The sequence below is a fragment of the Chanos chanos genome, chromosome 6 (genome assembly GCF_902362185.1).
Source record: "Chanos chanos chromosome 6, fChaCha1.1, whole genome shotgun sequence".
NCBI lineage: Eukaryota > Metazoa > Chordata > Actinopteri > Gonorynchiformes > Chanidae > Chanos > Chanos chanos.
Window position 1 is genome coordinate 23,562,949 of NC_044500.1, and position 20,846 is coordinate 23,583,794.

General features: G+C 41.5%; 1 protein-coding gene across 1 annotated transcript; it reads right to left on the reverse strand.

The window, feature by feature from the left end:
- Positions 1 to 250: 250 nt before the first annotated feature.
- gli1 (GLI family zinc finger 1) lies at positions 251 to 19,445 on the reverse strand. The gene is made up of 12 exons (XM_030777332.1): positions 19,371 to 19,445; positions 16,602 to 16,810; positions 15,059 to 15,160; positions 14,677 to 14,875; positions 14,300 to 14,450; positions 13,147 to 13,254; positions 8,596 to 8,736; positions 8,153 to 8,302; positions 4,480 to 4,644; positions 4,047 to 4,289; positions 3,281 to 3,590; positions 251 to 2,751 (listed from the first exon to the last, which is right to left on the reverse strand). The coding sequence occupies exons 1-12, from the start codon at positions 19,439 to 19,441 to the stop codon at positions 251 to 253; spliced, it is 4,350 nt and encodes a 1,449-aa protein (XP_030633192.1). The 5' UTR covers positions 19,442 to 19,445.
- Positions 19,446 to 20,846: the final 1,401 nt, after the last annotated feature.

Genomic DNA, 20,846 nt, shown 5'->3' on the forward strand with positions numbered 1-20,846 from the left:
AACAAACAAACAAACAGACAAACAAACAAAATCAAAAGGTAACACATACTGTTGAGGGCACAAGCATAACTACCACTTCCACTGACTTCAGTACAGTGTATTGCACAAAGCACACACTGGGTGAAGATCTACAGGCATCTTTGGTTTCAGAGGTTTCCAGTCAGGGAGTTTTTAAACACACTCTGGCACTGAAAATGGGATCAGATAGCCCTTTCTGTCTGAGGACCCTTTCCTAATGTGGAAGAGCACTTTATGACAGTGTATTCAGGTATTTGTTTTCTCCAGCAAGTGATGTCAGCATAGATGACATATCTCCAATGGCCATGTTGGAGAGACCAGAGGGGAGGGTGACAGAGGTTTGTGGAGTGGTAAGGCGAGATGAGGACTGCGAGGAAAAGTTGTGATGTCCCAGTGAGGGATTGACAGGACTGTAGGATGAGGGATCTGTATCATCAATGATAGATGCAAAGTCAATCTGAGTGTTCTCTAGATCCAAGTTTTCTAGAGTGCAAGGCATGTTTGTTGGCTCTGAGTAGGTTAGGGAGCTTGCCTTTCCTTTTGCAGTCATACCCCTTACATGCTGCTGGCCCGGACAAGGTCCATCTTGAGGATCCATGGGTTTCTCCATGTCATGGTGCATATGAATATGGCCTGTGTAGTACATGGGGTTGTCATTATTGCTTGAGAAGCTCTCTGGATGGGGTTGTTGTTGCTGTTGTACACGGGGCAAACGTACAGCTCTCCTGGGACTTGCTGTTGACTGCACTGGGCTCAGGTGTGGTGGGCTTCCCAGGTAACCACCACCTGACTGCTGGGACAGGCTGTTCTGTCGACTCAGCGGTTTACGTCCTTGTGGAGGGTGAGGCACTACCATGTCCTGACCATAACAGGACCCGGGCATGACTCCAATCTGCTCCTTCAAGCTAGCCCTTTGACTATCTGCTATGGAGCTCATCAGGTTTTGGCTGGAGATGCCTTCATAACTGTTGCCAGCATAGAGGTTCTGCTTAGACTGTTGATGTTGGGGACTGTTCTGCATCACAGTTGCCTGTCCACCAATTTCAAAACCATCAGCAAGTCCTGTTTTAACCAGGACACCACTGTCAACTGTTGCCTGTTCTTGTTGTTGCTCCCACATGAGAGCTTGCTGTGATTGGACATAATTACGGACCATCATTTCTTTGACCTGCATCATAGGTGTCTGAGACCTCCGGTCATCAACCAGCACTGAAGAAGCACAGCCAAGTCTCAGTCCTCCACTGGTATGAAAGGATCCTGACTGGGCCTGCTGGGTCTCCATCTGACCCTGGGAGAAGTCACAGCTGGGGTCTGCTGCTCTTATCATTATCCCCTGACCCTGTTGCTGTGAGGGATGTCCCTGCTGGCATGAGGGCATGGAGCCAGGTATTCTGTGCTGGTGGAGAGATTTAGTGTTCTGGCATGCATTAGAGGATCCCATGGATGGGTGGAACTGCTGTTCAGGTTTGATCGTGATTCTATGCTGTACAGGGTCTGGGTTAGTATTGTAAAGGTGCTGTTGATTGTATTGTTGATCCTGCATACTATTGTCTTGGTATTGAATCCCTGCTTGCATCCCAGTATGAGGGCTATGGAGCTGACCAGATTTGCCCCAAGAAGCTGACCCCTCTCCTCCTTGGCCCAAGTTTGAGTAGTGAGGATCAGAGGGGCTGAGCTGGCAGCTGTTCATGTTATACTCAGCTTGCTGCATCAAATTGTTGGGTATGTCTCTCCCTGCTCCCATCTCACCTTGCTGGTTCTGGTAGTGGCCTGAGTAGGTTGTGTCTGGGCATCCCAAACTTTCCTGGTTTGGAGAAAGCTGATTGGCTAGGCTGACAGGACGTTGGTGAATTTGCTGGTAACCCATGTAACTCATCTGGTCTCTCTCTTCAGATGGATTACCATGAGGATCCATTGCCATGGCTTCCAACATGACATTCTCTGTAATACTGGGAGGCCGAGGAGAATACATGTGACGGGTCACATTGGTGTCAGAGCCACAGTGCTGCAGAGTGTTTTGGCGGCCCATCATAGTCATGTTGTTTAGGCTGTTGAAACGTTGCACCTTAGGGGGTCCCTCTACATCACCTCTGGTGTGGATAGGGTCACTGGCACGTCGTACATTATTGCCAGGAGCCTGGTGAGGGTAGATCACACCAGTGCAATATTCTGAACTGGCGCTGCTGTACCGCCGGGCATTGTCCTGCTGCAAGAATGGTGGGACTGGCTGGGACTGGAAGTCACCAGAGAGGCCCCCCCTACGGCCAAGAATACCAGGCTGTTCCATGTTGGGTAAAGGGGTAGGTGGAGGTCCACCAGTGGCTGCAGCATATTTGGCCTTCAGGCTATACTGTTGTGCTGGCGTAAGGGAGGGGAGACCTGGCAACCTGCCTCCACCATGGCATGGCCCAGCTCTACGAATGCTTTCTGGAGAGAGTGGGTCTCTGCTGGACTCTGGGCCTATCAAGTTCTGTGGGTGCCCCCCTCCACAACCCATTTGAGAGACCTCGCTGGAGCGGCGGCTGGACAGGTAGGGGGAGACCAGCGAGGAGCGCCTACTGACAGTGTAGGCTGAGCTAAGGCTACTGGTGCCACTCCCCCGTCTGTCATTGGATGAACCTGGCATACTTCCCATACCACCACCACATCCCAACACTGGGTTTGAGAGCTCCATCACACGTCGGTTGGAGAGAAGTGGGGAGGCAGCACATATACCCATCATCTCCTCAGATGCTGTGGGGACGAGACAATTTTTAATTTTAGATGGCTATGTTTTTTTTTTAAATAAACACATGAAAAACGTTCCAATTTATTCATTCACTGCCCTGAAAAATGTGATTGCTGTCAGATTTTTCTTAATCTGTGGGCCATCTTTTTAACATTTAACAGTAAATCTGAAAATGATGAAAATGTCTGCAATACTCCACAAGTACTACCCAAACCTACAATGGCCACAGTGCAACAATATCCAATTAATGTTTAAGGTTTAAGGATTAGGCAAAATGAATTTAATGTCCCTTAAGATCAAACATGCTTAATTAGAAAATCTAATTAAGAAGAGATTTTTTGTGTTATTTATCTAAATAGCAGCTCAGAGTTTGGTACTAAAACAGAAATTGTAAGAGACCAATGTAGTGCATGTATTGCGAATAAATAGTCTGTACTATCTATTCATAATTCATCACTATCCTTATAGAAATTCATTAGTATTCATATTATTACTTAACTGAGCCACTCAACACTTAACAAGGTCCACTCTCACCTGAGAGTGCTGGAAGTTTACTGGCACTGCGCCCTGGTGGTGTTGGCCGACGGACCATTTTTAGTTTGTCAATTTTCAGGTTCTCCAGCCTCTTTAGGGCCTGAGCTGACATGCCCATGCTCCCAGAACCAAGTCCTCCGCTGGGCTCCCCTCCACCAGCCCCTCCTGCCTCCTCAAAGGCTGTCAGATCCTCCAGACTGCCTGCGGCATTCAGGTTCATCTCCACACCACTGTCATTGTTGTTGGCGCTCCCCAGTGGTGAGCGCTCACTGCTGCAGGAAGACTGGCCTCCGGGACTCGGCTGAGACTTCTGTACAGAAACAGTGACAATGTAAGAAAATCACAAAAAAAAGTGAGGAGAAGGTTTTTTTTACAGAAAATGCTGAGTATTTCTCTAAAGGTAAAACTAATTCAGTAAATATTATAAATAATGTCACAAATGTTAAATGTTAGAAATGTTAAAATGTTACAAATATTAATGTTATCACTAAAAGTCTTCAACTGTGAAAAGGCTTCAGCTATGCTGCACTCTTACTTCAACAATAACATATGTTTTCTCCACTCACTTTTATGGGGCAAAAAGAACATTTTACAGTAATTGATTTTCCATGTGACCAGTGAACAAAATGTAAAAGAGTGCTAAGGGGAAATTAACAAAGGATGGAGTAAGTTAGCAATGAAAATGAAATTAATGACACTGACAGAAATAGAAATGAAAGACAACACTTAAAGAGAAAAGAGGTAAAATCCCTATCCACAGTCCCACCAGAGTGCCCTCTGGCGCTAGAAGCTTGCAGTCCTCTCGGCTCCTCTCCTCTTTCTCCACCAGCAGCTCTGACCTCTGTCCTCCAGAGGTCACTGTTGACCCTGGGGTTCTTGGCCCTGTGTCCCCGCGATGCTTCTTCGTGATGTGGGCCTCTGGGCCATGCACAGTCTTTACATGCTTGCGTAGGGAGCTGGGGTCTGTGTAGCGCTTAGTGCAGCCAGGAATCTTACACACGTACGGTTTCTATGGAGATGCATGATGAAAGGTTTCTCTGTACACAATCAGTGTGTTACAGAAACAATCCAGTATGAAGATAAATTCAGAACTATATCGTATCTAAGAGAGCTGGGTGTTTAAGACAGTTAGTTCTATGTCCTGCATGAGTTACAGAATTGAGCGTGTGTGTGTGTGAGATTGTGTGTGTGGTGTATACCTCATTAGAGTGTGTCCTGTTTTGGTGCTTGGCACGGTCAGAGGCATTGGAAAAGGCCTTGTTGCAGCCCTCATGTTCACACACGTATGGCTTCTCACCAGTGTGGGAGCGCAAATGAGTCTTCAGATTCTCCAGGCGAGAGTATGCCTTGTTACAACCTTCAAACTAACACACACACACACATGCACAAACATACAGTCAGGTCCTGGTAATATCTGTCCAGATCTTTGATACTCCTGACTGTGTTTATGGATTACCCTGCTCAGTTCCACCACAGGTTGAATTCACCTGCAGGTAAATTGCAAACAGCCAACAGATGCGATCAAATATTTGTCTACAAAGTCCTTTGTGCTAAGGTACCACTCATACATGGTCCTAGGAGCAGTGGACATAAAAATAACCCCAAAACATTTCAGATTCACCACTGAATTGACCTCTTTTCTGCATACATATCCTTTGGTCAATAGCTGCACTGCTGGTCTGTATGACCCAGTAGCTCTATGAGTGTTTGGTCTATTGTACCACCTGGGGTCAGATGTTTCAGGAAAGCTTCTTCTCTAGCAAATCTTCCATGTAGGAGTGGCAGAGTAATTCTAGCTTTGGGAACTTTTCTTGGATTTCTTTACCAATCAGAGGAAAATGCCAGAGGAAAATACAACTGTGTCTCCAACCAGGCAAATTGTCACTGCTTTCTTTTCTAGTAGCATATGTTTGTTTGCTTTGCCTGATTTATGAAAGCTGACAGCTATTTGTATAATTTGGACTGTGAGTTTGTTGTTTGTCTGTTTGTTTTTGATGAATGACAAATGGATTGTATATGTGTTGTATCTCAGATTTCCTGCAGCGAAACAGAAGCTAGAGACTCTCTCTCTCTCTCATTATCTAAGCCTTTTATCCTAGTTAGGGTCGCGGAGGGTGCTGGAGCCTATCCCAGCACTCATAGGGCGAAAGGCGGGGAAACACCTGGACATATATATATACATAAAATTTACCACATTATAGTCCTTTCATTACTTTATTTTCAATGCAATAGCCGAGTGCAAAGTATGAATACAGTTATGCCGGGTTCAGACTACACGATTTCAGCCCGATTTCGCAAAAACGCTTAACGTGGCTTAATGTACCTAAACAGCGATCAAAATTTCAAAATCTCTTGTAATAAATACCGCCCCCCCAAAAAAGCAAGGAATATGGCCACTATCTTATATTAAGCGTTTTCCTCTCCGCTGAGAGGTGAACATGGTAAATATGTAACGTTAATATTTACCTAGGGTGACCATATTTTGGTTTTTAAAAAGAGTACACGAGTTAGACACTAAAATGTTACACACTGATGGTACGCTCTCGTTGTTCTTATCCCTCCGACTGTTGCATGTGGCAGAAACACGGACGCTTATCACTTGAGAATAAGTTCCAATTGGTTGAAATAAGTCATATTTTGCGGTTGATACGAAAATAGGGAGCCAAGTTACTTAGGCCACTTCAGCGTTACACATTTTTTCTGATATGGGAAATCCTTCTGCAGTGCAAGTAGAATGATCATTTTTCAATAAGAATTTTTAAGATGGGAAAGAGCTCACAACAAGAAATGTGTGACAGCAATTTGGTGATCTTGGATTGTACTTTTGCTGTACAGGTGGTCTATAATGGGCGACAATGGATAGGGCAGCGCTTAACCTGAAGTAGTCCTAACGACTGTATTCCTTGGAGTTTGCTTTTGATTTTTTGATATGTGAAAGTGGTTAAAACAAGAGATATGTGCGAGAACTCTGGTGATCATCGATCGCTGTTTAGGTACATTAAGCCACGTTAAGCGTTCCTCCTTATATTGCTGTACTTTACTTCGTTCCTCCTTATATTGGGGCCTCAATGGAGAGGAAAACGCTTATGTAAGATAACGGCCATATTCCTTGGATTTTGGTTTTGATTTTTTGATATGTGAAAGTGTTTATGACAAGATATATGTGAAAGACCTTTGGTGATCATTGCTCGTATATTCAGCCACGTTAAGCGTTTTTCACGTTAAGTGTTTCAGAATGACCCCATAGCTATTCTAAAATAACTGTAAAGCGCCATTCAGTCTATTATTGTCCTGGTTGGCTACACCGTATTTTCGGGTTTTCTCAGATGTAGCAGACCGTGCTAACTAGCTAACTAACCAGTTGTCGGTCTTGTCCCATTGAACAGGAGCTACTGTCAAGGACCCAATCTCTCCTTCGTGACAGTGGGTAGTCATATTACAGATTCACAGTTAAGGTGAACAGGTGCTGCTACTACAATCATGTATTTTCTTTAACATCGCAGGAATGCTGTATTGACCAGTTAGTACCTAGGACCAGAACTATCCGTTAAATTTAAATATTCAGCATGAAAAATACTCTTTTGAAAAGGCGTGTGTAACGCAGGAAAGGACATTTTAATAATCCTGTAACAGTAATGTGATTACTGAAATTTGAATAGTATTGCTGTACTTTACTTCGTTATGGAGGAAAGTAATATAACTACAGTAACACGTTACTTTGTAACTCGTTACCCCCAACTGTCTATATATTTAGAAGAGCCCTATGGCTTTATTCTCCTAGCAAAACAAAGCCACAGGGCTCTTCTATTAGGATTACTACTTGCTGTGAGTAACTAAGTCAGAATTTTCACTAAACCCGCTTTCTGGAACACACCCCTGATGAAGGTTTACATCGCTGGAATTACAATGTCGAAACCAAACTTAGTACCTGGCTAATGTAGATGCCAGTCAAACCCATCAAGCATTAAAAATAAAAAATTAGAACACATTTTCTTTATTTCAGGAGCGTTTGTGATGATATTTTAGTTATATTATCAAGAAATTTAACAAACAATTACGTATTATTTTTTAGTATTAAATTAAATAATTCCATCCAATCTCGGGGGTCTATGCATCTTTTGGGCGGGCCTAGGCCCGTCAGGTGCGTGGCCGGCAGAGCAGCCCCCCTCCCATGCACCTTTATTCCTGTTTACTGTATAGGCTACTTATTATTAACATATTTTTTCATTTACGTGTTGATATATCGTGCAGCTGTATATTTTCAAACAGGGTAGACCTGTTGTTATTTTTGTTCTGTTCACATTTGTATTGTTATTTGCACAGCTGTTTTGTTAAGCAGGAGAGGAAAACCTGTAATTGTACTCTGTTTTAATCAGTCTGTTATTGTTGTTGACAACAACTGAAGGAGCATTCTAAGAGATAGGCCTATTTTTATTTAATATAGTCTATTTATTTTGTATAATTTATCATTTACATGTTTTGCAGCTGTATATTTTCAAACAAGGAAGGAAACCCTGTCTTTGCATTTTATTTTTTAGCCCACTTCATAGAATACTGAGATATATATTGTGCCATTCAGCCTAAAAATACTGAGATATGATTTTTGGTCCATATCACCCAGCTCTAATATGTGGCGTAAAACAAACATTACAATTTGTCATTGTAGAACACGTAGTTAAATACCTAGAGCAAGTATAATTATCTGTGAAAAAGCAATTATTTGGGGGACAACAATAAAATCAATTAAACAAACAAATATAAAATGACTGATTATCATACTTTTGATCTGAAAAGTCATGTAGGGGAAAGAGAGAAGATAAAAGCCACAGAGTAATTTGTTGTTTGATTGAGTGAGATGAGGCAGGCACTCACAGTGCATTTGTGTGGTTTTTCTCCGGTGTGTCTCCTCATATGGACAACCAGCATGTACTGAGCCTTAAAAGGCCTCTGCTCACGAGAGCAGTCCTTCCAATGACACACAAACTCCTTCTTCTCCCCATGGATATGCTCGTTATTAATGTGCTGACAGGCAGACAGAAGGAGAGAGAGAGGGAGAGAGAGAGAGTGAAGGGGGGGGGGGAGTGGAAGAGAGAGAGTGAAAGAGGATAGAAACTAAAAGACAATCCATTTGATAAGTAAACCCTGCAGCTCTGAGTGACAGATTTGAATGGAAGACAAATACACAGTTTTATCACTTAGACACCATCATTTCCAAGGGCCTCCTCCCTCTGTCCATTTCTCCCATTAACTTCATTCTTTAAGCCATTACCTGCATCTCTAGACCCATCCTCTTTATTCTGTAGTCTCTTACTTACATGCACTAGTTGTTCCTGTGTGTCAAACTCTTTACTGCAGTTTTCCCAGTGGCAGTTGGTCTCGTAAATGGCTTCTGGTTCCGGTTTACCATCCTCTTTGTCCAAATCATCTCGGCCCTCCAGGAAACCCAGCAGAGGATCCTGCTCCACATCAAAGAGAAAATGGTACAGTGCTGATACAGTACACTCCCTGGAGACCAGAGTCTCGTTTCTCCTTCGGATCATGGATGAGGGGAATTAGGATGTTGGCCTGCACTGTGTGAACATTGATGGATAGGTGATAAGGGCTAAACATGAAACTGCTATAAAAGAAAACCAAAAACAAATGTCTCTCCCTGTTGTATTTCTGAGGTCTGAGGTCTCAGTTAACCTCAACTTTTCATTTTGATTGGTTTGTTAATCTGTATGAGAAGTTTGTTTATTAGAATATTTGCTTGAATTTGCTTGGATTAGATTTCAGTTGTGATGCTCATCAAAGCCTACTGTATCATTTTTTGGTAAGTGATGCTAGCATTCTATGTGTTGTGCATGAATTGCGCCTTACAGGAGAAGTATTCTCACAGTATTACAGTGAAATGCACAGTCAGTAAAGCAATCCTTCTATCAAAAACTAATTACATTAATTATTGAAAGATTTAGTACCAAAACTTCAAAATCTGCTTCAAACTACTGTTGCTATCTTCATGTCACCATAAAAGTTGCTTCAAAACCAAATAAACTGAGGAAACACAAACTCTGTGTCAAAACATCTTTTTTTAAAGAGAACAAGACGACTTGTTTAAAAATCACAACTTGGTAAAAAAATTCAAAAACTGCTATAAATCCACAAGAATAACTCAATATCATATTACAGGTGCCTTTGAATCATCAGATATCTTTATTGATAGATGCATGGTTGAGTCCGTGGGTCTTATTACCCCTAAGGCCTCGTTGGGTGGTGGCACTGTCATACCACACAATGATGCAATCAGGCAGAGTGCTCCTATGGTGTTGTGGTAGTTCAAAAGCTCAAGTGTCTGTTTATTCCTATTTAGGCAGCTTAAACCATGGAGGCTTTTTTGCACTTTTTTCAGAAGGGGCTCAGAGTTGATCAGACCAAAGCTACTTGTTGGTGACCTGCAGTAATTTCGACTTCAGTGGTCTGCAGTGATTTTGACTGCAGTGAAGGGCAGTGAGTCTAGCCTGGACTCATCTGGCTAGACCCACAAGAGACTAGAAAGAACTGAAAGAACAGAAAAGAACAAGAAAGAACAGTCAATTCTACTAAATTCTAGACTGCTACACATGCTCCACTCACAGCTTGTTTCTGCATATAGTGCAGAGATGTCACTTGTTGAGCAAACACATTTTTGCAACTATAAAGGCTACCTGGTCAGTGCTTTCTCAGAGTTCACAGTCGGCCATCACATGAAACCTGAGATATTTTGTCCCGATAGTTCATGTGGTAACTTCCACAGACAGAACTCTGATCTCGTATTTGGACCATCTGTGAAGTGAGGACAAGGACGCTTCATTAAAAAGCCCACCACACATCCTGCTGAGGTTAACTGCCAGCGTCAGTCAGTGTAGCATCAGATCTCATGGGGGAGTCAAGGGTGAGGCCCAGCCCAGGTACACAGGCCCTTGATGATGGATAGTGGGGAGGACTTTTTAAGCTGCTTGACCAGGTGCCCTGCTGCAGTCTTCTGCAGTGCTGACCCTACTTCATTCTCTCTTTGACAGTTGGCTGGAGGAATTCACTCTCAGGGCATATTCTGCTGTAATTTCTAAAAGTCACATTCTACTGCCAAGTGACTTAGTGACATTTATGTCATGTCAGAGCATTGGGACCATCGACAGATTTGGGTGAATGTGCTGCAAACATTCTGTTTTCAGTAGGTAGCAACTGACCAAATATACTTCACCCTGTACCCAGAAGGAGAAGTTCAGAAACTGTTGTCCTGACTGCACAGCACTGTTACAGGGTAACTCACTTTGTCTTTGCTGAAGACAGAAGTTGGAGCACCCAGGAGGGCGGCTGACTGCGATCTCTGTCTCTGAACTGATCTAAAGACAGTGATTTCACTGAGAAAAATTTCGTTTTGGTGCAATAAACATGGGCCAGGTTTGGAAACACAGTTAGATCTTACCTCACCCCTCCCTAAGGTGCTGAGATACATTGGTTCAATCATGTTTAACATGCGCATTTAGGTCACAATAAGAAATAATACAGTCTAAATTTAAAAAACAAGGAATAATGAATCTTGCAATTCTGTTTCCACTGTATTTTTCTGCATTTCCTAAATGTTTTTCCACCTAATACTGGTTTATGACCAAATGAGCAATACGATGAAAAGCAAGCACTAACCACTGCACCACCGTGTCGCCCCATGTGTGATACAGACAAACAGTATAATTATATGTGTGATACAGACAAACAGTATCACTGTATGTGTGATACAGACAAACAGTATAATTGTATGTGTGATACAGACAAACTGTCACAACCTGCACCGCCATTTTGGACTTTTGGTTTGACATGTCTTTGTGCTCTTGTTCTCTGTCTGTCTCCGCCCCTCACCTGTACCTGTTTGTCCAATTATTACCTTGTTAATTTCTACCAATCCTGTGTTGCCCTGTTTAGTTCTCCCTCTATTTAAGTCCTAGTGTTTGCCTCGTCTTTGTCTATCGTTGTTTGTGTATTTTGCGCACTGTCATGCTGCACCTTTTTGTTATCGGCTTTTGTTATTTGTTTGCACTGTATTATGGTCTTCATTTTAAGTAAAGCCTTCCGTTTTATCACCGTCAACCGTCGTGTCTTTGCACTTGGGTCCTGCACCACACCACCAGCGTGACACAAACAGTATCACTGCAAGTGTGATACAGACAAACAATATCAATGTATGTGTGACACAGACAGTGTCACTGTGTGTGTGATACAGACAAACAGTATCACTGTATGTGTGATACAGGCAAACATTATCACTGTATGTGTGATACAGACAAACAATATCAATGTATGTGTGACACAGACAGTGTCACTGTGTGTGTGATACAGACAAACAGTATCAATGTATGTGTGACACAGACAGTATCACTGTATGTATAATACAGACAAACAGTATCACTGTATGTATGATACAGACAAACAGTATCACTGTATGTGTGATACAAACAGTATCACTGTATGTATGATATAGACAAACAGCATCACTGTATGTATGATACAGACAAACAGTATCACTGTATGTGTGATATAGACAAACAGCATCACTGTATGTATGATACAGACAAACAGTATCACTGTTTTTGCACAGTGTCTCGTGCACTGAGTGTAACTGTATGAAACACAGTTAAATATGGAAACATATGACCCATGGATCACTGAGGTGAAAATGGAAGAAAGAAATGGGTGATGTCTCTCTAGACCAGATACTGTCCTACATGGACCAGACTTTGTACTTACAGCCCATTCACATTTGAGACAGTAACTGCAACAATTAATTCTGTCAACAGTAATTTGTCTGTGCTCACTATAAAACCTAAACTGGACACAGAACCATGAAAAGCTTTATGATAACAAAGTTATGCTCTGATATTTAGATATGTTCTCAAAAACCATGATGAACACACAAAAAAGATGAAGGATTCACTAATGGATCAGAAGATGTGGGTAACATGGACAGTCCATTTATCAAATGACTGACACACCACAACGTATTTCTGTAACTGACACACCATAATGCATTTCTGAAGTTCATGCTTGACTTTTCACTCAAAAAGTCATTCTTCTTTTTTCTGTTTCAATCTGACAGTCTGCTTTCAGCTTGGCTTTCACATGTGTTGGTCAGCCGCCACTGCAGATGTGTGCTTTAAAGTGACTTTTTACTAATTTTGAGGAAGTTTGAAATGCATATTTCATATTTTATGGAAGCATGAAGCAAGTAGTTCTGAGTTGTCGTGTACATCAGGGAACATGCCTGCCACACTTGCATGTAAGTCGTCGCAAAATGAAAACGGTATGTTCTTCTTTACGATCAGCATAGCCATCCCCTGTTAAGATATCTTCTGCCTCTGTCTGTCCCTTGGTGATGTAGGTCAATATTGCCAGTGTACCCTTCTGTGCCTCAACGGTGTGCAACGGCCTGTCTGTGCAGAAAACAGCTGCGCACATGCCACTTGAAGCAGGTTGTGGGTTGCCAGATTGTGGTGATAGATGGGTTGAAATTGTATATTGTGCTGTGCTCCACAGACGATCTGGCAACTTTGGTAACATCGGACAAACATACAAAACTCACGGATCCGTGTATGGTGATTATTCATAATAAAGTTTAAGGGCCATGCAAATTACGTGAGCTTCCCGGGAGAAACAACAAAACAGGAGGGCACTGGGCCATGAAATATGGGAGAAACCCCAGAGAAATGAGAGTGTTGACAGGTATGATATACACTGTATATTAAACACACACACACACACACACACACACACACACCACATACACACACACACACCACACACACACACACACACACACACACACACACACACACACACTCACACACACATGCTACCTGTGTTCCAGTGGAGGATGGGCTGGCCATATCCCCCTCAGATCTCTCCTCCAAACTTTTCACATTAATGCTGTCTGTCACACTGCCCAGTACTGCCTCAGTCTTCAACTATACAACACACATACAAACACATAATATACTGTTAGAGATTCTTGACACACACGCACACACGATTGGGTGCCCCACACCCCACTACGGCAATTCATATGTATTATGTATATGTATTTTTACTGATTATAAAAACAAAACGAAGAACACATGCATTAAGACTTATTAATTGTTATGAATGAGATGATGAGAGATGGTGGGGGAGTGTGCCAGTTGACAGTTCACTGCATCCGTTGAAATTTTCTGCTGGTCTGTCTGTACTAATGAAAAGATCAAAGCCATCAGGGGCGCAGCTTTGAAAGAAGAGAAAAGATTAGGTAAAAAGGAGACAAAAGTATAAAGGTATGTTTTTAATGGACATTTTAAATTGCATCTGTCTGTCTCTGGTTTCTGTCTACTTGAAATGTAGTGCGCTAAGCTAGCTAACTAGCTAAGCTAGAACTACATACCAGTAGAGTATAGCAGTACATAGCAGATAAGATACCAAGCTGTGTAGTAGCTCTATTGGTATAATATGCTGTATTATTAATGTAGATGCAGCATCAATGTAATCGCTCATCCAGTATAATCTTGGAAAGCAGGCTAATTTGAGATGCTATATTACATCTATACATTATGGGAAGCAATGAGAATTTTGTTTTGTCAATGTAAATGATGAGGAAAGTTGTCAAAGAACCACGATGAGGACTGGAGGTCGAGGAGATTTAATCTTTGAAAATGAAGACGTTAAGTAAATCTGTTCTTTTTTCGTTCATGTTTCGTGCTTGTAATAGTGAAATGAAGAAGCGTTACTTCCTTTGGAGTCTGGGGGTGTCAGAATGGCCAGAAACGGCACTGCACACACACACACACACACACACACACACACAAACGTGTAATATACTGTGAGAGATTCTTCTCAGAGACACACACACACACATACAAACATGTATTATACTGTTAGAGATTCTTCACACACACACACACACACACACACACAGAACAAAGATGTATTTTGTAAGATGGGAGATATTTTACTAAATTCTGAGAGAAAGCACAGTCTTACAAGTCCGTGTTTTGAAGGGGCATGAAGGCGGGGATTGTGCAGCGGGAGGCGTTGGGGCATAGGATGACAGGGCCCTGGGGTGTGTCCAAACATGGGTCCCTGAGGACGGGAGGACTGATAGTTCACCGCGCTTGAGAAGCCCAGAGAAGGACTGAAGGTTCGACAAAGAGAGGAGAGAAATCCAGAACATTATCATGACCATACATCCAGCTACCTACCCCCTACGCACTTCTTCATTTTTAATTTGGCACCATATCTAAGAGTTCCAGCTTTGCATTTCTAGGGATTGACTATACAACAGTTCATTTGTAGTCTATGGATTTTCTGATTAAAAAAAAAAAGTTTTGCAGAAAGAAAATAGGTAAATATGGCCTTACCTCATTGTACCCACTGACAGGTGCCCGTAGGAACTGGCACTGTTGGCACTGCAGCGGGAGTTGACGAATGCCACCAGGGAGTTGGGAGAAGTGCGGATGACAGTCTGCAGGTCGACGCTGGCATCAGACAGCGGGGAGATCGAGAGTGCTCTCTTCTTACTCAACTTCAGCATGGAACGAGGTGTCGAGAAGCGAGAACCTGCAAGAGTAGGAGGGGCAGGAGGACAGGAAGGAGGTGGGATTGAAGATGTAGTGTACAGGAAAGAGTGAGACACAGAGAAAGGAAGGTAGGCAATGATGAAGACTTAATGAAAGATGAAGTGGCAGAGAGCAGATGCAATATGGTAGTCTAAAATGAGTAAGTATTTGCATATGTCCTCACTGTCTCCTGCACCCATATGGTCTGAGCTTGGATGGCCATGAGGAAAACCAGGATGTGGTGACATCAGGTTAGCTTGGTTACAGTAAGAGGTGCCATTTCCTCCTGAATCAATCAGAAAACAGCATTAGTACTGTTATTGCTAACTGCTTACCATAACAGGATAAAACACAATTTAATACGACTATCATAATCATGAAGAGCACACGAGACATTTTCACCTTCATAGTCATAGAACAGATTAAATTTGGCACTGCCTTACTCACTCAGTCAATGTTTCCCAAACCCAAAGTACAGTGGCATGCACAATGGGTCTTAAAGTGCACAGATGCTGACCAACACAGTGAAAAGTTCAACATGACAGCAAAGTTCTGAAAATTTTTAATGAATAAAATATATATGGAAAATGCACCCTTATTCCCTTGTTTAGTCATTCATGTGGAAAAAACAAAACAAAACTGCAGGGTCGGACTATCATTAAAAAAATATTTTTAATCTGCCGGATTGCCATTGTTTCAGAGAGCATGGGCTCCTCTGAGGACCTGCCTGAGGTCTTTAGCATAAATACTCTCAAAGCAGGCAATAGAAAACAGAAATGGAACAGCTGGTATCAAAGGAAGATCTGGAAGACCAAGAGACAGACTTTTCTGAAATTGCTCACATCTAAACAACAGAAGCTACATATGACTGCAGAGGGCCTACCAACAGTTTGGTTAACACTGAAACAGTTATTTACAGGTGTAAAATACAGTATTCCTTACATAGAAGGGAGAAGAGGGAAGTCTTCCCACCTTATCACAAAAAATACTGTTTAATGTATGCAACAGAAAACACTGAAAACCCTGTAGTTAAGTGCTTTGACTTTACAAAAAAAATCTAAATTGTCTGGCCAAAACTGCAGAGGATGCATTCAAAGGGGAGAGGGAGAAGTATTTGAAGGGAAGGAGACCTTGCCAGCATTAAAACACAGAGACTGATCTCATACACTATAAAGCTGTCTCGTGACTGTTGGCACGTTAATATCATATTAGTGGAAGACTAGATTCAGTATTCAAGTACTGACTAATCCTCCTTATGCCAACACTAATGCCTGAGAAACTGAAAGAGTAAAAATAGTAGACATAGTACACACACACACACACGACCCAAGACTTCAGATTTCAACATTACTCAAAAACTGTGAGGAGAATTCATATGGAGTGCATACCAGGAGACCTAAAAATATGTCAGAACTCAAAGAATTCTGTAAAGAGGAGTGGGGGAAATATCAAAGGATAAGTAAGAAATAGTAAAATGAGGAACTGGAAAAATGAAATGAATGATATATTTGGAGGGTGTTAGACTGTCAGAGGGAGATGTCCCTAAGTACTGATGGCAGGGAGTCAAACTATTCCTTGAAATCAGGGAGATCCATTGAGTGTGTGTGATTCACTGAAACAGACATTTTGACTAGGGCAATTCAAACTCCACACACATTGACATGCTGCGTATATCATAGTTCTTTGGACTATATTTGCTCTGAGAGTAACTGAGAGGAAACACTAACCGTCAGACACAGGCATACCCCTGTGTCCCATCATGCTGTGAGGCAGGGGGGCATGGGGGTGTCGAATATAGGGATCCATGCAGGAGCCCTGGGTGCTGCTGGAGGTCAGAGGGTTGTACATGCCCCTGTTGTCCTGGGGTTGGCCATTGTGAGGTGTTGCATGAAGAGCTGACATGTCGTTATGTGGAGATCTAGCAGAAGGAGTGAGACTGCACAGAACAAACAACACAAACACAGATACAGATCAGTGTCTGAACTACTCCTAATTCTTTAATTTATAGTTAATCTTTTACAGGTGTCTCTTAAACCACTGACAAAATCATTCCAAAGTTTTAAAACTCTGTATCGGAGACTATAAGTGCCGTTGCCACATCCAGTACCTGATAACAACATATAACGCAGTCCCCACAAATTACACAGTCCACATATAACAAAGTCCAAATTTAACACAGTCCCCACATAAAACGCAGTCCACATATAACACAGTCCACATATAACACAGTCACCATACAACACAATCCCCAAATAACAATTCCCACATATAACACAATCCCCATATAACAGTCCTCACATATAACACAATCCCTGTATAACCGTTCCACACATAACACAGTCCACACATAACACAGTCCACACATAACACAATACCTATATAACAGTCCCCACATATAACACAGTCCACATATAACACAGTCCACAGGTAACACAATCCCTGTATAACAGTCCCCACATATAACACAGCCCACATACAACACAGTCAACATATAACACAATCCCCATATAACAGTCCCCACATATAACACAGTTCACATATAACACAGTCCACATATAACACAATCCCTGTATAACAGTCCTCACATATAACACAGTCCACATATAACAGTCCGCGCATATAACAAAGTCCACATATAACACAGTCCACACATAACACAATCCCTGTATAACAGTTCCCACATATAACACAGCCCACATATAACACTATCCCCATATAACAGTCCTCACATATAACACAGTCCGTGTATAACACAGTCCACATACAACACAATCCCCATATAACAATTCGCACATATAACACAATCCACATATAACACAGTCCCCATATAACACAATTCCCATATAACAGTACCCACATATAACACAGTCAACATATAACACAATCCCCATATAACAGTCCCCACATATAACACAGTTCACATATAACACAGTCCACATATAACAGTCCTCACATATAACACAGTCAACATATAATGAAGTCCCCATATACCACAGTCCCCACATATAACACTGTTAAATACAGGCAAAGTTGACTAAATAAGTCTTACACTGACACTAAATGAGGACCAGATCCGTGATGAACGACTGTTTTAATCTTTACACTCTTGCTGCCAGTGTCTGAGACGAACTCAGTTAATACATTTAATATAGGTTTTGCTGGCTCTTTGTAACCACCAGGCGGTGTCAGAAGCTTCTCTCTGAAGGTCAGATAGAAGATAGAAGAAGAAAAGCACAGCAGGGGAATCCCCAGTGGTCTCTCAAGGCTCAGACTCATTCAGACTTCTCACTTTTCTCTTTCTTTTTTGTCTCTTTCTCTTTCATGTTACTCTCTTATTTGTTCCTATTTTTTTAGTTTGTCCGAGGCATCTCTTTGAGTTTTCGTATTCCCATCTGTAACATGTATCACACACACAAGAGCTTAATCTCATCTGCCTAATCCAGCAGCCACAATTCCCCCTGTCTCCACTTCTCTTTTTTTTTATCTTTCCTCCTTTTTCTCTCCTTTTCTCTCATTCACTCTCCCTATCCCTTCTTGTCTGTCTGTTTTATCCCTCTTTCACACAATTACTTAAATTCTTACTCACAGGCTTTTTTCCTCCCCACTCTCTCTCTCCCTCTCTCTGTCTTGCTCTCTCTCTCTCTCTCTCTCTCTCTCTCTCTCTCTCTCTCTCTCTCTCTCTCTCTCTCTCTCGCTATCTGGGTAACCTGAGTGTGTTTTTTAGGCAGTCATGCAGAGAGAGGCAGATCCGTGGTCAGTCTGTAATTAGCAGCTGTCAGAGAGAAAGGGGGCTGGCACTGGCTCTCAACCTGGGTGGCATTTTTGGGGGGGAGGGGAGGAGGCATGCAGGGAGGAGAAAGTGGCTAAGCCATCTCCATAACAATCACAGGACCAGCACACAGAGTTTTTCAAATGACATCATATTACTTTATGTTTAAATGAGATATATGTGTGAGGCTTTGTGGGTCATGACAGCCTTTTGTGGATGATATTCTCATTAGTGCTCTCTAACACAGACAGGGCTGGACAGGGTCACTCTGAGATGAATACTTTGGTGTTTAAAACTTTTAATCTGCATGACTCTGTCCTCATGTTTAGGAATGGTCAGGAACAGAAATCTATTCTGTGTGTGTGTGTCATAATTAAGATGAAGAATATAACATAAACACAATACAAAGGGAATGGGAAAATGTATTACATTCTATGTTTTAGCTGGACAGAGTTGTTCCATAAAGCATGTTCAATAAAATAATTTTACACATATGACAACATAACATATAAATAATGATACTATTTAATGCTTAATGTTTAAATTTGCTATGTTATCAAGTCAACAATTTTATTACATTGTTTTATGATATTAACAGTTATTGTGACCAGTTACACAATTTTTCTTAGCTGGCTTTTGAAAAAGAAAAGGAGAAGACATGAATAAAAATATGAAGCGTGACATTAAAGGTTAAAAGAGAAAAGTGAATTTGATTCCGTTGTCTTACCCTTGACTCGGCTTGGTGGTTGTGAACTTGTGATGATACAGACCCTGCTGTGGCTTTGTATGAACTGGCATTGGAGCTCAGAAATATACCGATAACTTCAAAATCTGCAAACACAACCAGGCGTCATGTTCCATTTAGAGAGCACTAGACAACAGTACAATAAGGAGTTAAACAGGAGGCACTCTGCACAAAGACCTGATGTCTAGTAAGGATGATATCTATTCTATTGTTTATTTTTCTATTTTTCTATTGTTGTAATCTCTGTCTATGACTCTCAAACAAAATACAATACCATTTATTGCACAGTTCATAATGTTACATGCAAGTAATACTATTTTTAAAAAGTCATTATCTAACCCAAAGACAAACCAACAACCAAACATTACATCCAAGTCTGAACAAAAACATAAAAAACAAGTACAAAAAGGAGGAAAAAAATCTTCAAAACGTTGCCTATTTACATAAAGGGAAAAAAGGCAAAGCAGTTGTAAGACTGAGCATCAATCAATCAGCCGTTGATGTACAAATGAAAGTCACATTACAGCACTGAGTTGGAGGTTGGCCAGTGAGTTGGAGTTTGGGCAGTGAGTTGGAGTTTGGGCAGTGAGTTGGAGTTAATCAGACCTCACTAATGCACTCTCTCTAACAGATGAAACATGCAGAGAGCAGAGCATGCAGTATATTACATATGGCAGAGAAAACCAGCTCTCCAATTAAACTGGAGAGCAGAACAAAGACCAAGTCTGGGTGGAAAGAACACAGACTATCAGAAATAAAAATAAGATTACAATGAATGTGTACATGTGTGTGTGTGAGTCTGCACACATGTGCATCTGTGTGTGCATGCGCATGTGTGTGTGTGCGTGTCTGTCTGTGTGTTTGAATTACTGAGTGAGTGTCAAGGTCTGACTTATCCATCGAAAACAATGTAAATGGAATTTTACAGGTTAATCTTTAACTAATTTTTAAGTTTTTTTTTCATTTTCGTTTTTCTTTCCCGTTTTTTGTTGATCAGACATCTGCAGATACCAAATTATCACCATTTGACTAGCTCTCGAAAATGGCAAATATGCTGTTTTTCGTGAATATAGCAAAAGAAGACCAAACTGACTACCAGGCCACAAACAGTTTCTATATTGTAATTTGATGGGTTCACAGTATCATGAAGTTTTTAATCCATTTAATAACACATTTTTAAAGTGAAATCAACCAAAGTTTAACAAAAGCATCACTGCCTATGTACTACACATCACTGCCTATGTGCTATACGTCACTGCCTTTGTCCTATAAATAACTGCCTATGTACTACAAATCACTGCCTATGTACTATACGTCACTGCCTGTGTACTATACGTCACTGCCTATGTATTATACGTCACTGCCTATGTATTATATGTCACTGCCTATGTACAGTGCAGACCCTTTCAAGTTTTCCATATTTTGTTATGTTTCAGACTCATCTTAAAATGGATTCAA